Source organism: Coffea eugenioides, unplaced genomic scaffold, assembly GCF_003713205.1.
Source record: "Coffea eugenioides isolate CCC68of unplaced genomic scaffold, Ceug_1.0 ScVebR1_866;HRSCAF=1617, whole genome shotgun sequence".
Classification (NCBI taxonomy): domain Eukaryota; kingdom Viridiplantae; phylum Streptophyta; class Magnoliopsida; order Gentianales; family Rubiaceae; genus Coffea; species Coffea eugenioides.
In genome coordinates this window covers 65712-81476 of record NW_020864742.1, presented here as the reverse complement: position 1 = coordinate 81476, position 15765 = coordinate 65712, and the positions used below count along the sequence as shown (strand labels likewise).

General features: G+C 36.8%; 1 protein-coding gene across 2 annotated transcripts; it reads right to left on the bottom strand.

The window, feature by feature from the left end:
* Positions 1 to 511: 511 nt before the first annotated feature.
* LOC113759025 (glucan endo-1,3-beta-glucosidase 5-like) lies at positions 512 to 11754 on the bottom strand. Of its 2 annotated transcripts, XM_027301659.1 has the most exons (3): positions 11048 to 11753; positions 1730 to 1856; positions 512 to 1438 (listed from the first exon to the last, which is right to left on the bottom strand). In XM_027301659.1, the coding sequence occupies exons 1-3, from the start codon at positions 11389 to 11391 to the stop codon at positions 743 to 745; spliced, it is 1167 nt and encodes a 388-aa protein (XP_027157460.1). In that variant the 5' UTR covers positions 11392 to 11753; the 3' UTR covers positions 512 to 742. The 2 variants fall into 2 exon arrangements, with proteins under 2 accessions (XP_027157460.1, XP_027157459.1); XM_027301658.1 differs by having other exon boundaries at positions 512 to 1856; positions 11048 to 11754.
* Positions 11755 to 15765: the final 4011 nt, after the last annotated feature.

Here is a 15765-nt window from a genome sequence, read left to right as displayed (position 1 = left end):
TGGCACTTTCTTGCTAAAATTGTGGAAAAAAAATGGGATTTTGTAAAGACTAGATTCATTGGATTATGTCTTGTGTGACTTCTATTAGCTATACTTTTAACATAAATGGAGAAAGAATGGGGTATATCAAGCCTATTAGATGATTGAGACAAGGGGACCCTCTATCCCCCTTTCTCTTTCTTCTAGTCTCCAAAGGCCTGTCAAGTTTGCTGAAATTTGCCATGAACAATAGGAAGATATTTGGTTAAAAAATTGCTGCTGCTAGTCCTGCTTTGTCTCATTTGTTTTTTTTTTTTTTTTTGCAGATGATACCATAGTCTTCTGCAGAGCAACAAAGGAAGAAGCAAGATTCTGTGCGGTAAAAAAAAAAAAAAAACATGAAACGAGGGTGAAGATTGATGCAATAATTTGTGCAAGGATGCCTTGACGCCTGATCTTTTTTGGGTGAGGCAGAGGTTTGGATGATTTTCCTGTGTGGAGTAAATGCAGAAATTCTGAACAATGCCAGTCCTGAACAAGACATCCTTACATAATGGAATAATCACACGGCATCTTTACAGAATGGAATAATCACACGGGACCTTCACAAGTTCTAAAGAAGAAAACTTCAACTATCTACGCTTCATATAGACTTTGGGGTAAAAAAATGTTTCTTCTAATTCAAGTATCATTAACAGCGTGGAAAAAAACAGGAGTCCTTACTTGAACGAATATATAATCAATCATAAAATACCCAAAAACTTCACAAAAGAGTCAGAAGTATCATGAACAGGAGAAGCAACAGATTACTAGGTTCACTTAGAAAACCACTACTCACGTTTGCACCTCCACCCAGAGTGCTCGTTCGTATCATAACTTTATATACACAAACTCCCTGTGACGGATCAGTCGTGGTGACAACTGAAAGACCTGGAAATTGGCATGCACTTAGGAGCTGGTTATTCTCCTGGTAATAACTGTTAAATGCATATGAGATGTTGCCACGAGCATCTAGATTCCCACATGATGTACCATATCCGAGACTCGTGCAATCAGCATGGGAACAAGCGTAACTCACACTAGGTGCTACTTGTGTATCATCAAGGCTTGTGTTAGACGACATGACACACCATTGACGGGAAAGATATTGAACATTACTTGCTGCTACCAATCCTACAGAGTTTGAACCTAAGCTAAGATTGTATTTTGGTGTCCCGTCATAGTTGAATACTCCCCAGTGGCGTTCAAAGTTACCTGGCTTAATGGATTTTGCATCCTCATCAATCAGACTAAACAAATATGCATCCACTGTACCTGGTCTCATTGGAGTTCCCTTGCCCATATGGGACATGAACCCTTGATTGAACCTCTGAGCATACTGGATATTTGCATGGAGATCACCGTCAGTTGGCCATCCAACTTCTCCAACAATTATAGACAAGTTTCCAATTCCATTATTCTGCAAGGCCCAAATAAGGGTATCATAATTTGCATCAAATACGTTGTTGTAGATCCTTCCATTGTCATTAATTGGTGTTGAATATCCATCAAAGAAGGCATAGTCAGTGGGAAAGTTGGGGTCATTGTAAAGACTGATAAATGGATAGATGTTCACGGTGAAAGGGGAACCACTATTACTCAAGAATTGACATATCTGCACCATGAGGTCATGAATGTCTGATCGAAAATCACCAGTGGAAGGCAGGGGAGTTGAACTCTTGTACACATCAGCATTTAAGGGGATGGTTACCTTCACTCGAGTCCCAAGTCCAGCCTTAATAAGAGCTGCCTGGACATTTTGAAGAGCAGGATAAGTGGTTCCTGTGTAGGTCCCGTTTAATGTCGTTAAGAATGGCTCATTTCCCACTGCAACATATCTTGACAGAAAAATATTTGTTCAGCAAGGTTGAAGGAGAAATTAGAAGTTAGTGGATATGTACCACAATACAAAATAATCCCATATGCAGTGAGGTTTCCCTTAATTCCTCTTTCGCAGCCATCGATAACAGGGGAAATTAATTTGACTTGATCCAAGGTAAAACGAACTAAAATTGTCATTTGTGGAATGACTAGAAGCCACGTACTTCATGAATTGAAGAAATATGACTTTATTGACTCCAGATATTACTGGGACCTAGGCTCAAGATAATAAAACTGCTGATCTACCACTCAACAATAACTTCTTTATTCTCCAAAGATCAAATTATCAAGCAGTCGAAAGCTACAAGCTTCTCTGTCGCTCCCACTCAACTTCAAAAGCTAAGGCTGGTCTTACCAGAAGTATGCAAGACCATGTGATACCAGATAATAGTTAGATAGCAGAAAGTAGTCTCATATATTCTCAAGGAACCACGCAAGAAGATTGAAGGGATTTTTTTTTGTTTTTTTGGTTATAAATAACTTGTCTGAGAAAGTAATCAAGGTAAATGACAGACAACAATTAAGTATACCAAGAGACTAAAAGTATGATCCGCTATTAAAATGGACTAGAAGTACCAATTAGAGATTAAGAGTTTACTATTGAACTATATGACAACTGAATACATTTTGACATCAATCTAACTTGTCTGATGTGGAGTGACAACTGTATCTCGAAGAGTTAAAATATTTTTCTTTCTTCCCACACCCCACCAACTGATCTCCTGTTTACAGAACTAGAAACAACTCTTTTATTGCAAAAGTTACACAGGAATGATGCAGGCAAATCATGTGAAACTAATGGTAAATGCCAGTCATTCAATTTAAGGTAGAGGTAATCATCCCTAGAGACAACATAATCGTTCTGTCTTTTCCCATCCATTGTTAAAATAATGGGAAGTCTTTGGATATCATTTGGCAGAGCAGGAGCAAGATTGGGAGCCAAAGGAACAGTGTAAAAATTTCTCCCCCAGAATATAGCCCTAGGGGACTAAAAACTTTAAAAGAAAAGAATAAGGTAAACAACGTAAAATGCTCCATATTGACTATCAAAAGATAAGCAAGACAATCCTTTTACACATTGTCCTACATTTCTTCATAGTCAATGGTTATACAGGATGTTACAACAGTATGAATGCTATTGGCGATTGTAATCATTTCCAAATCACTATGCCAATGCTCGAGGCATTATCCTTTTAGATTGAAAAATTCATTCACAACACCAACACGTTAAATTAGAGTAAGGGTAATGCTCTGAAGAAGATATTGGAAAAATAAAGACTTTGACCAAATCATATTGCCAATTTAGCATGAATTTGAATAGCATTTCCAAATCATGGTCAACTTGATGAGCTAAAGATGACAAAATTTGTGCATCCAAAAATGGATTGATAACTACTTCCATATTTTCTAGCTTGATTATCAGGAAATGGTTGCAAAGCTTTTCAGTGGCAGTGCACCTAAGATAGTCCCCACTATCATGTATAATTACCTTTGTAAAGCCCCCTTTACCATGTGCCAAGAACTGCCATTGGCTTCAGTGCAAAATGCTTTCTGGACACGTAAATTTTTCTTAATGTCACATTCAAAATTCTATTCAGCACTATAACTTCAAAACAACAGAAGCAAAAGACAGTTGTTTGACAGTCTCAAGAAAATCTGCAGAAGCTTGTAATATTATGACTTTTATGTGAAAGTATGTTTGGAAATTTGTTAATATAACAAGGTTTCAGATTCAATTTGCGGCTTTTCTGGACGGAACCTTTTTGCAAAAGAAATCTGTAGATGTTGCTGAGATCATCACTTAAGTGCACAAAATAGCTTGGAGATGTCCTAAATTTATTCTAGCGGCTTAAAGCCTCTACTGGTTTTGCATTTAAAATGACAAAAGCCTGTTTGAGTCAGGAGTGACCTCTAAGGTATGGTAAGGATTTTCCAGCAAACTGCACCAAAAGAAAGAAACAGTAAAGTCCCTACAAAGCTTTCATTCTAGAAACAAGACTAATTGGCTACAAGGAACATCAGAATCCTTCTAAAGCCTTCTATGAGTCTCATCAAAAGGAAAGATTTAGTAGAGTCTCATCTAGAGGGAAGCTCTAATGGAGTTGCATCCTTAAATTTATCGATGGATAATCAGCTGAAATTCTACATAACATAAGAATATAGTGTACTGAAATTCTACATAACACAAGAATATAGTGTACTTCAAACCAAGAAAAATTAAACAAGAACAAGTTTCCATAAACCATATGAGACATTAATCTTATCTAGATGATGGAGAAATAATAAACACTGCAGGACATTGATAATTTACTGGAACACTGCTTGCACAAAATACGGGATATGCAGCAAACTTAAACCACAGAAAAGCTAAATATCTCATCTTTCAGTGTAGAATCCAAATGCAGCACCAATTTGTGGTTCCATGTGGGAAAATCTGTATTTTTGGGAAGTAGAATATTGAGTAATAAAACCGTGGAAATTAGGAGAGATTAGTGGAGAGAAATTCTATATAACTATAACTGTGTATTAGCTGTAGAGGAGCTAATTTGGTGCAAAATCTTATTCCTAGGATTAAGGATATAATTGTGTATAGTTTCCTAATATAGGCTGAAACCTGTTGTATATATTCTTTTGGATCAATGAAATTTTGATTCCCCTCATTCATTATTTTCAAGTTGGTATCAGAGCATCTTTGCCTGATTTTTTTTCTGTTTCATTTTTCCTCCTTATTTTTTTACATTGTCCCCTGTCCCTTCATCATGTCTGAAACATCATCAAACTCTACCATTAATCCTCAAACTACTGCCTCTTCATCCAAAAACAGAATCGAATCCTTCAAAACTGGGGTTGATTCTCACTCAATTCAGATTACTACCATTCGGCTGAATGGAGATAATTTTCTCCGATGGTCACAAGCAGTCCGGATGTATATCAGAGGTCGTGGCAAGATGGGGTATTTAACTGATGAAAGGCTCCAATAAGCACGGATCCTACTTACGCAACATGGGACGCGGAAAACTCCATGGTAATGACATGGCTTGTAAACTCAATGGAGGAAGATATCAGTTCTAACTACATGTGCTATTCAACAGCACAAGAGTTATGGGAAAATATCAATCAGATGTACTCTGATTTGGAAAATCAGTCCCGAATTTTCGAGTTGACTCTCAAAATTGGAGATCTACGTCAAGGGGAAGACACTGTCATAAAATATTTCAATTCGCTTAAGCGAAAATGGCAGGATTTGGATCTCTTCAACAGCTATGAGTGGAAATCAACAGAGGATTTTCAGCATCATAAGAAAACTGTTGAAGACAGCCGAATCTTTAAATTTCTGGCAGGGCTAAACGTTGAATTTGATGAAGTTAGAGGGAGAATTATTGGGAGACAGCCTCTTCCTTCAATTGGTGAGGTGTTCTCTGAGGTTAGAAGGGAGGAAAGCAGAAGAAATGTAATGCTGGGAAAGAAGGGTCCTGGAGTTGCTGTTGAAGGATCGGCTTTAGAGGTTGCCTCATCCTTTAAAACATCAACTTATCAGCGTAGAACAGGAGAAAAATCCAGTGAAAAACCACAGGGGTGGTGTGACTATTGTAATAAGCCTCGTCACACTCGTGACACATGTTGGAAACTGCACGGAAAACCTCCAAATTGGAAAAACAAAGGAGGAGAGAAGTCTGGACGAGGAGTTCCTACTGCTAATGAAGCTGACACTGGTCCTTTCACCAAAGAACAAATGGAGCATCTTCTTATGCTACTGAAATCCAGTTCTACCTCATCTGACTTTCGTAATGCTTCTATGGCTCATACAGGTATTGGATCTAAGGCTCTATTCAATTCTTTTTTGTCTAATTCCTCAACCTTTTCTGCTCCATGGATCATAGATTCTGGAGCCTCAGACCATATGACAAATTCATTTAAACTCTTCCAATCATATACACCATGTTCTGGAAATAAAAAGATCAAGGTTGCAGATGGAGGTTTCTCTCATGTTGCTGGAAAAGGTTCAATACAGACCTCAAAAAATATTAACCTGAAATCTGTTCTTCATGTTCCAAAATTGGCCTGCAATATTTTATCAGTTAGTAAACTAACAAAAGATTCTAATTGTTTGGCTATTTTCGATGAATCTCATTGTGTTTTTCAAGACAAGAATTTGAGGATGACGATTGGCAGGGCTAGAATGATCAATGGCCTTTACTGTCTTGAGGATAATTCACCTAGTGCTCAAATTGCTCAAGAGTCTAGTAGTAATATTTCTGTATCTGCTTATGAACAAATAATGGTTTGGCATTACAGATTGGGCCATCCTAGTTTTATTTATCTAAAACATTTGTTTCCTTTGCATTTTAAGAATGTGACCCCCTTGAAACTAAAATGTGAAAGTTGTTTGCTTGCTAAAAGTCAACGAAAATCTTATGTCCCAAGGCCTTATTTACCATCAAAACCATTTTATTTGTTTCACAGTGATGTTTGGGGACCCTCAAGGGTTACTACTGTTTCGGGAAAAAGGTGGTTTGTAACGTTCATAGACGACCATACTCGTCTATGTTGGGTATACTTAATGCACAAGAAGTCAGAAGTAGCAACCATTTTTCAAAATTTCTATAACATGATAGAAAATCAATTTCACACAAAAGCAAGTATTTTGCGGTCTGATAATGGAACAAAGTATTATAATAGTATCCTTGGAACATTTTTTGAAGAAAAGGGATCTTACATCAGTCTTCTTGCACTGATACCCCCGAACAAAATGGAATTGCTGAGCGTAAAAACAAACATCTGTTGGAAGTCGCTCGTGCCATGATGTTTTATATGAACTTACCAAAATATTTTTGGGGGGATGCTGTTTTAACAGCATCATACCTAATTAATAAGATGCCTTCTAAGGTCTTACAATATAGTACTCCTTTAGAGTACTTTAAAAAAAATTTCCCTGAATCAAGAGTTAATTCAGATTTGCCTTTAAACATATTTGGATGCACTGCTTATGTGCATATTTCAAAGAAATCTCGGTCCAAGTTGGATCCTAGGGCCGAAAAATGTGTCTTTGTTGGTTATGCTCCAAATCAAAAAGGGTACAAATTATTTAATCCTCTCACACGAAAAGTCTTTGTCACTATGGATGCAACTTTTTTGGAAGGTCTTCCTTTCTTTAACAAACCTTTGATTCAGGGGGAGAATTCCAGTGAATCAAATTTTTGGGAAACTGAAACTTTACCAAATATAATTTTTTAAACAGATAAGGAAACGAAGATCCCTCAATTTGATAGTGCAGAAACTGATATTGGTTTATCAGATATGGAAATATTACGACGAGAGAAAAATCGTTCCAATCTTGAGCCTGTGGTCTACACTAGGAAAAATACTTTTAAAAAGGGTGAAGGTCCATTGATGAGTCCAGCTCCTGTTCATGAGAAGTCCTCGAGTGAAGTCTGTCCAAATACATCAGGTAATACTTCACCTTTCTTTTCTTCTGCTGTTCCAGAATCTGACCCAGTTTTAAACCCTATTCTTCCTACTCAAGAATCTGATCTTGATCTTCCCATCGCCATTAGGAAAGGAACCCGTACTTGTACTAGACAGCCAATTTTCAAATATGTGTCCTATGATAACCTTTCTCCTAAATATAGAGCCTTTACCATTGAAATTTCAAAACTTGTGATTCCTAGAAACATTAAAGAAGCGTTGGATGATCAAAACTGAAAATCTGCAGTGTTTGAAGAGATGGAAGCATTGAGGAAGAATGATACGTGGGATGTGGTGGAGTTGCCTAGAGAGAAAAAGATTGTTGGGTGCAAATGGGTGTTTACAGTTAAAAGCAAAGCAGATGGTACTGTAGAAAGGTACAAGGCCAGATTAGTTGCGAAGGGATTTACACAAACCCATGGAATAGATTATCAAGAAACATTTGCCCCTGTTGCCAAGATAAATTCTATTCGGGTCCTTTTGTCTCTTGCTATTAATGCAAATTGGCCATTGTACCAACTTGATGTGAAAAATGCCTTTCTTAATGGAGACCTAGAAAATGAGGTGTTTATGAGTCTTCCTCCAGGTTTTGTAGACAAATATGGTGTTGGAAAATTTGCAAACTGAAAAAATCTCTTTATGGACTTAAACAATCACCAAGAGCTTGGTTTGAACGCTTCGGCAAAGCTGTTAAAAAATTTGGTTTCTTACAAAGTCAGGCTGACCATACTTTGTTTTATAGGCATTCAAAAGAAGGTAAAGTTGCAATTTTAATTGTATACGTCGATGACATTATTTTAACAGGGGATGATTGTGGAGGATTAGAGAATTTGAAGAAGTTTCTGGCCAAGGAATTTGAAATCAAGGACTTGGGAAACTTAAAGTATTTTCTCGGGATGAAGTTTGCACGATCCAAGGAGGGAATTGTTGTAAGTCAAAAGAAGTATGTGCTTGATTTGCTCAAAGAGACAGGTATGATGGGATGCAGGCCAGCTGAAACTCCCATGGAGCCAAATTTGAAACTTCAACCAGCTAGTGCAGAGAAAGTAAGAGACAGGGAAAAGTTTCAAAGACTAGTTGGAAGACTTATTTATTTATCACACACTCGGCCTGACATAGCATTTCCAGTAAGTATTGTTAGCCAGTTCATGCATTCACCGGGCCCAAAGCACTTTGAAGCAATTCATAGAATCCTAAGGTACCTAAAGGGAACACCTGGCAAAGGTATTTTCTTTAAGGCACGAGGACATCTTCAAGTTGAAGCCTATACCGATGCGGATTGGGCTGGATGTATAACAGATAGAAGATCAACTTCTGGATATTGTACGTATGTGGGAGGTAATTTGGTAACTTGGAGAAGTAAGAAGCAGAATGTTGTGGCAAGGAGCAGTGCAGAAGCAGAGTTCCGGGCTGTTGCTCAAGGTATTTGTGAAGTGATATGGATTAGAAGAATATTACAGAAGTTGAAGGTTTCAGAAGTACTTCCTATGAAATTGTATTGTGACAATAAAGCGGCTATTTCTATTGCTCACAATCCAGTTCTTCATGACCGAACGAAACATGTTGAAGTAGATAAGCACTTCATCAAAGAAAAAATAAAAGGAGGTGTAGTCTGCATGACCTATGTGCCAACTAGAGACCAAGTGGCAGATCTGCTTACAAAGAGTCTTCCCAAAAAACAGTTTGATTTGTTAGTGAGCAAGCTGGTGATGAAAGATATCTTCAAACCAGCTTGAGGGGGAGTGTGGGAAAATCTGTATTTTTGGGAAGTAGAATATTGAGTAATAAAACTGTGGAAATTAGGAGAGATTAGTGGAGAGAAATTCTATATAACTATAACTGTGTATTAGCTGTAGAGGAGCTAATTTGGTGCAAAATCTTATTCCTAGGATTAAGGATATAATTGTGTATAGTTTCCTAATATAGGCTGAAACCTGTTGTATATATTCTTTTGGATCAATGAAATTATGATTCCCCTCATTCATTATTTTCAAGTTTCCACAATGCAAATGCTTCTAATAGATCTTTGCAATTAGCGCCTAGAAACTAATAACCTAACAAAACAGTTATTATACTATTTTATTATATTAAACATGATTATTTCCTTCTGAAATGTGCAACATAGCCGTGCAATCCCAGACAGATGTTACTGATTAGTCTAGACATCCTTCAACAGGCCAACTTTTAAATGGCAAGGTAATTAAAATTGTAGAAGAATCTCATAAGAAGTTACAAGGGATAATCCCTGGACAATGGAGAATATTGTTGACATGAAAAGAAGTAACACATAACACTTCAGGTTCGCCAGACGACCTTTCAAGTTGTCACATAGCCCAATGACTTACTGACGATTGAATCAACAGAAAACAAAATCGTTTCAGAAGCATCTGACAATTGAATAAGCAGCAATAGAAAACAATATCATTTCAGAAGCAATAAACTTTTTCCAAAACTTTAGACCAGAGTTCTTGGCAACATTTTGCAATAGAAAACAATATCATTTCAAAAGCAATGAACTTTTTCCAACACTTTAGACCAGAGTTCATGGCAACGTTCATGGCAACTGTGACACGGGAATGCAAAAAGCTGTTTCAGAGGCTAGCTTCGGCGAGGACATGCCTTGAGTAAGCAACATCATGTAGGTTCAACTTTTCGTAAAGTCTCTCAATTAAACTCCATGTGTTTAGCAAATCGTCGTATCTAGTGCAAGTAGTGAACTTTAACATAAGAACAATCAGTTAAAGGTCAGATGCAGAATAATCCCAAGGCTTCTCTCCTGCAGCATAATCTTTTATCAAGTTTAAATTGGTTCACTAGTTAAACTAAGAAATGCTACAGTGACATTAGATGATGTTTATGGGCCAACATTGGGGACAAATCAGACTTTGCAGCCTTATTTCTGGCAAAGGTTTCTTCAGCAGAATTGGGTAAGACGTGCTAATCTAGTTAGCGTGCTCAACAGCAAAGGTTGTTTTTTAATTTTGCTTGTATTTTTCTCCTCCCCGTTTTTTTTTTCCCTCTTTTTTTCCTTGAACTCCCTAGCCACTGTCGTCCACAGGAAATTCACTATTGCAGATAGACTTCCTCATTAGCTGGATCAATGTTTTACCTTCCTCATTTAGTTCCTGCATTCTCCTCTCTTTCCCCTGCATCTCCTACTGCTCATCTTTCATCCTATTCTCTCATTCTCCACTGGAGATACATCAGAGAGCTTTTCTAACAAAAGATCAAATGAATATCTGACCCAATTGGACTGTGGTCAACCTATGGCTAAATTGAATATCATCCGCAACATACAAATAGCAATTTTTTTCTCTCTTTTTTCAATTTGAAAATGCTTAATTAAGCTATTAAAGGAAAAACAAGAAACTTCAGCTCCCTTTATCTGATAAAATAAAATATTTTTCTTCAGATTTTCATAGACCTCAAGAAAACTTGATGTTAGTTGTCTATTTACTGTCTAGAATGTCTAGGTAATAAGAAACTAACTCAAACTTCTTCCAACTGTTTTGCATCGTTGACTTTTTGTTCTTCTATTGATAAGAAAGATGAGCAAGGTTAGAATTCCAAGTCACCCAGTATAAATTAAGTGCCCCAGCTATGCCAAAATTTTCTGTACTCCAATAAAAAAATGTTCAGAAAACCTTCTTGGCACACATGAAATTCTCAGCGGGAAAAGTACCTGATGTCCACACTATTGGATGAAATATGTGCAGAGACATTCCTCTGAACCCACAATTCAGCCGCAGCAACACTGTTGGCTAAAGAGGACAACATATCGTTTGGAATTCCCACCGTGACTTCAATCCCAGAACCACCCAGAGCATACAATATGCTTGGGTCAACATCAAAAAGCTTAACTTTCTGAATTCCATTGTCCCTAAGCAGCTTTACAATAGTGGAAGGAGGCAACGGGTGAGTTGATTGAGTTCCCCAATTTGCTCCTATACAAATCACTGAACTAACCATCATACACAGCACAAATATTTTAACTAAAACCCCATGATTCACAGCCCAAATTCCCATACTTTTAAACTATTTAGAGACACGCCAAGAACCTCAAGAATCCAAAGGGGGTCTCAATTTCACAGTTGTATTTGAACCAAGAAAAGGTTGCTATCAGAAAAAGATCATGAATTTCAGAGTTCAATATTGAGAGAGGGGTCAACTCTTGTAATGAATCAAGAAACTGCTTTTAAAAGTTCAGTTTTGGACATCTTTTTACAGTAAGATGATTCATGGGGTATCTCAAGGATTCTGGAAATTCGGATTTAACATACTGTGTTATACAAGAAAGAAGCTAAATTTGTCGTTTTAGGAAGCTTTACTACTGCAAAGTAATCAGAAAGGAAAGTATATGTATTTCTGCTACTGGACAGTATATGTATTTAACTATACATACATGGACGACCATACCAGAATCATAAGCTAAATGCCATACGTGTTGGAACTCTACGGTCTAAGCATGATTGGAATTTAGAAATTGCTGACAATAATGACAAAAAGGAAAGGTTAGGAAAGCACGATAAAAAGGGGGGTATAGACCAAATAAATTTTGCACGATAAGTTGGTGGATTGAATCATTCATAATCCAACAACATGCATTATTGTACAAATATACTACTTGGGATAAAGATTTAGTTTGGGTTGATTGAGAAACCATTTTCTAATATGTTTAGCACAAGTGTTCTTCGCAGGCTGAGGCAGGTAACGGCGTTGAATGCTAGTATTAGATATGATTATTAAATTTTATTCTAGTTTTAGTGTTTGGTTTGTTGTGCCGTATGTGGTGGAGTAGCTATCATGCAGCGAATTCCAAGTGGTACTGGGTCCAAGCCAAATTATTTGGGTTTGGACTTCTTACTCTTGGTGTCAAATTATTTGGGTTGTAATAAATCTAAGGGTAAAATACAGAAAGCCATCTTGTGGTTTGACTATTTGACACGTTACCTCCTCATTATTTAAAAACACTCACACTACCCCCTCGTGCTTTGGATTAAAGTGAAATTTGACCGGTAACCTGTATGCTACCTGCAAGTGATGTATTATTATTTTTTTAATATTTTTTATTTTATTGTCACTTTTTCTTTCAATTTTGGTGCTTTGACTTAACTATCATAGGTATTTTTACAAATTTTATAATTAGTGATGCACTTTTAAAATTTTCTAAAAATTATTCATACCCTCTAACTTTTGTTTTGCCATCTCTCTCTACTGACCCAGTCGCCACCACCGCACGCGGCTTTGTCTTCAAAGATTCTTTCAAAACAATGGCTCCAAAATCCAAATTCACCCAAATATCCAAGAAAAAATTTCATGAATTTCATAAGCTTCCATCATAAAATTCTTGAAAAAGTGGACAAATTAGATGAGTGAAAATGGCATCCCCTTCAAATTGAAACACAAGTTTTGGGTCCGGCTCAGCTGTCACGTTTACGTGCAACTCAACCACTTTTCCCCTCCCACTGCCCACCGTACTAATCCATCCATCCTAAATCACGCACCCTTTATTACTATGCTCCGTTGCCTTCAAGTCTAGCTGCACCAAAACACTGCCCAAAAGTTTCCCACCCAACTTCCACTCGCAAGCTGCAGAAGTATTCCCTCCTTTTCCTGTATATATCTCAATCTTCAAACCACAAGTCCTATCTCTAGCAGCCAATTTCTCAACAAGCTTCTCAAACTCCAACTTCTTGAAGTTAAACCCAGCATGAATCCTGCTCTCAATCGCATCAGTACCACTCTCCTGAGAAAGCCACGGGACTGTCGAATACTGCGTTGGGAAGCCTTTAAGCTTGATTTTACAGTAACACAGGGTTGTGGTGGTCGTTGACTTAGACCAAGAGGATGGGGGAGGAAGCCTCACTGCCAAGTTTCCAATCACAATTCGGACGAATGGACAAGGATTCATTGTTTTGGTCCATCTGGAAAAGAATTGCAGGATGTAGAACGCAGTTGATGAATAGGAGAGGCGGTGAGTGGGAATGGCATAGATATAAGGGATGTGGGGATGCAGATTACGGAGGCGGAAGATAAAGACTAAAGGAAGAGAAGAAACGTTAAGAACGGTTTTAGACTACAACTACAAGTCCTCTTCTTCTTTCTCCCCGAAATCGTAGCAAAAATGAGACCTACCTGTAGAATTCCTCTACCCAATTTTTGGGTCTTTGATGGCTGATCCAGTAGTGCCCATTTTTACCTTGGGGAACTAGATCTGTAGCAATACATAAAAGTACAAACTGACCCACTACCTCTCATATTATGGTACTCCAAATTTGCAGGATTTTAGACTTTGGGTGGAAAGGATGGTCGTATGCAGTAGTGGTTCGGGTGGAGATGGGGATGGTGGTGTGAAATGGTGGTGCAAAGTTCTAGTGGAGGGGATGGTGGTGTGAAGTGGTGGAGGGGGAAGGGGAGCAGGAGAGAGGAGGAAAATGAAAGAAAATGTGAAAATGAAAAAATGAGCAGATGCCAAGACCCCTTTGCTTCGATGTTGTGGGTTGTGGAGAATGTGAAACAGAGGAAGAAGGAGACGAAGAATAGAAAAAGAAAAGGAAAAAAAAGGAAAGGATAAGAAAATAAAATAAACAAGAAAAAATTAATAATAGACAGACTACCGGTTTAACAGTAGGTCAAAAAGTGTAATTCTACTCTAGTCCAAAGCACGAGGGGGTAGTGTGGGTGTTTTTAAATAATGAGGAGGTAGCGTGTCAAATAGTCAAACCACAAGGAAGTTCTGTGTATTTTACCCTAAATCTAAATTTGAGTCGCAAAATAAATAGAGTTTTTAAACTTTTGAACTTTTAAGTTTAGGCCTAGAGTAGAAGATTCAGATTCCACTCACATTTTTATTTGAGTTTCAGGGTTCAAATCAAATTTTGTCCAAACTCATAATTAGATACATAATTATATATATATATATATGTACATATATATATATACACACACATGTGCTAGGTCTTAATCGGGTTTGGACCTAACAAAACCTAATCTTGGCTCACATTTAATTTAAATTTAATATTCAGGCCCAAGCTATGCTTGGCCCAGTCAAACATAAGGTATAGCGGGCTTTTTTAAGGTTGAGTAGGCCACGCTGGGGCTAGCATAACCTTATTGACAGTCCTAGCCCTGAAGTGAAAATTTGAGTTTTCCTAATTGCCATATTAATATTAGTTTGTTTTTGAATGTGATATTCCTATGTATGCTTTTTTTTTCCAAAAAATTATCAAAAAAGAAAAAAAAATACCCACAATAGTGGGAGAATTACAAACAACTTTTAAATCAAACTAATCCACAAAAATAGTAAAAATTACAATTCAATATCACTGCAGGCTAACCCAAATAAAATGGGGAAGAAATTCTCATTGTGTAATACTTGAGCTCAATATATGTACCTAGTTTATTTGCATAAGATTATTTTGCATTGAACAGTACCATTAAATATAGCAACACACCTTATTTAACATCAAATGTTAAGTAATTAAAAGTTTTTTAATCAATTCTCTTCAGAAATAGATCAACATTGGAGAAAGGACATACAACATATTTTTTTTATGTCAAGGATATAATATATTTAAAATTCAAAATATGCAAGTTTATGAAAAAGGATATGGAATATCTAAAATTTAAAATGAGAATAAGGCCAAACACAAAAAAAGAAAAATGTTATAGACATGAATTTCTTATAGCTGTCATGAATTTTCTAGTGTTTAAAGCAAGTGATTGAAAATTGTATGCTTAAAATGTATAACTTTTCTTTATAATGGAATTTATGGTTGGATAAGCATCAAGAAACATATTAACTTGATCAAAAATTTCACAAGGCTTGTAGGTGGGAGTTTCTGTTGGTTTTTGAGATGATTGAGCGGACCATTTCCTGTGTAAATTATCATTGAGTACCATATAGAGGGTTCGGAAAATTAGAGCAAAGAGTGTTTTGGTGACATCTATAAATCATTGGCTATGCGAGAGCTCGAAAATTTATTCATACATTTCACATTTTATTCAAAAGATCGAAAGTATTGTATATACCATATCATTGATTGATATAAGTATTTGATTGACTCCTTATAATTTAAGTGCATAGGGATACTTTAGATTATTGTATATATATCTTTATAGAAATTATACCAATTACAACAAATTAATAGGACAATAGTGTGATTACTAGAATTATTTTGGCCACTGTAGAATAATGTTTGGAGACAAATCATGCAAATGACAAATGTCTAGTTTTTTTTTGCCAAATGTTCAAGAGTTTGTTTGTGACGATCCCACATCTCCCAAGGGCGTACCCTAAGGTATCAACAGGTCACTTGCCCAACTCTCGTTAGGACTTGTTAACAAATCAAAAAATCAAACCCAATATCTAATCTTATCACAAAGTACGCTAAATACAAC

Bases quoted from the DNA above. Each gene is read 5' to 3' on its own strand.
- LOC113759025 (XM_027301658.1), bottom strand. From the start codon at position 11,391: ATGGGAATTTGGGCTGTGAATCATGGGGTTTTAGTTAAAATATTTGTG. The intron at 1,857-11,047 runs GTACTTTTCCCG...TTTTCTGTCAAG, and splicing joins TCCAATAGTGTGGACATCAG to ATATGTTGCAGTGGGAAATG.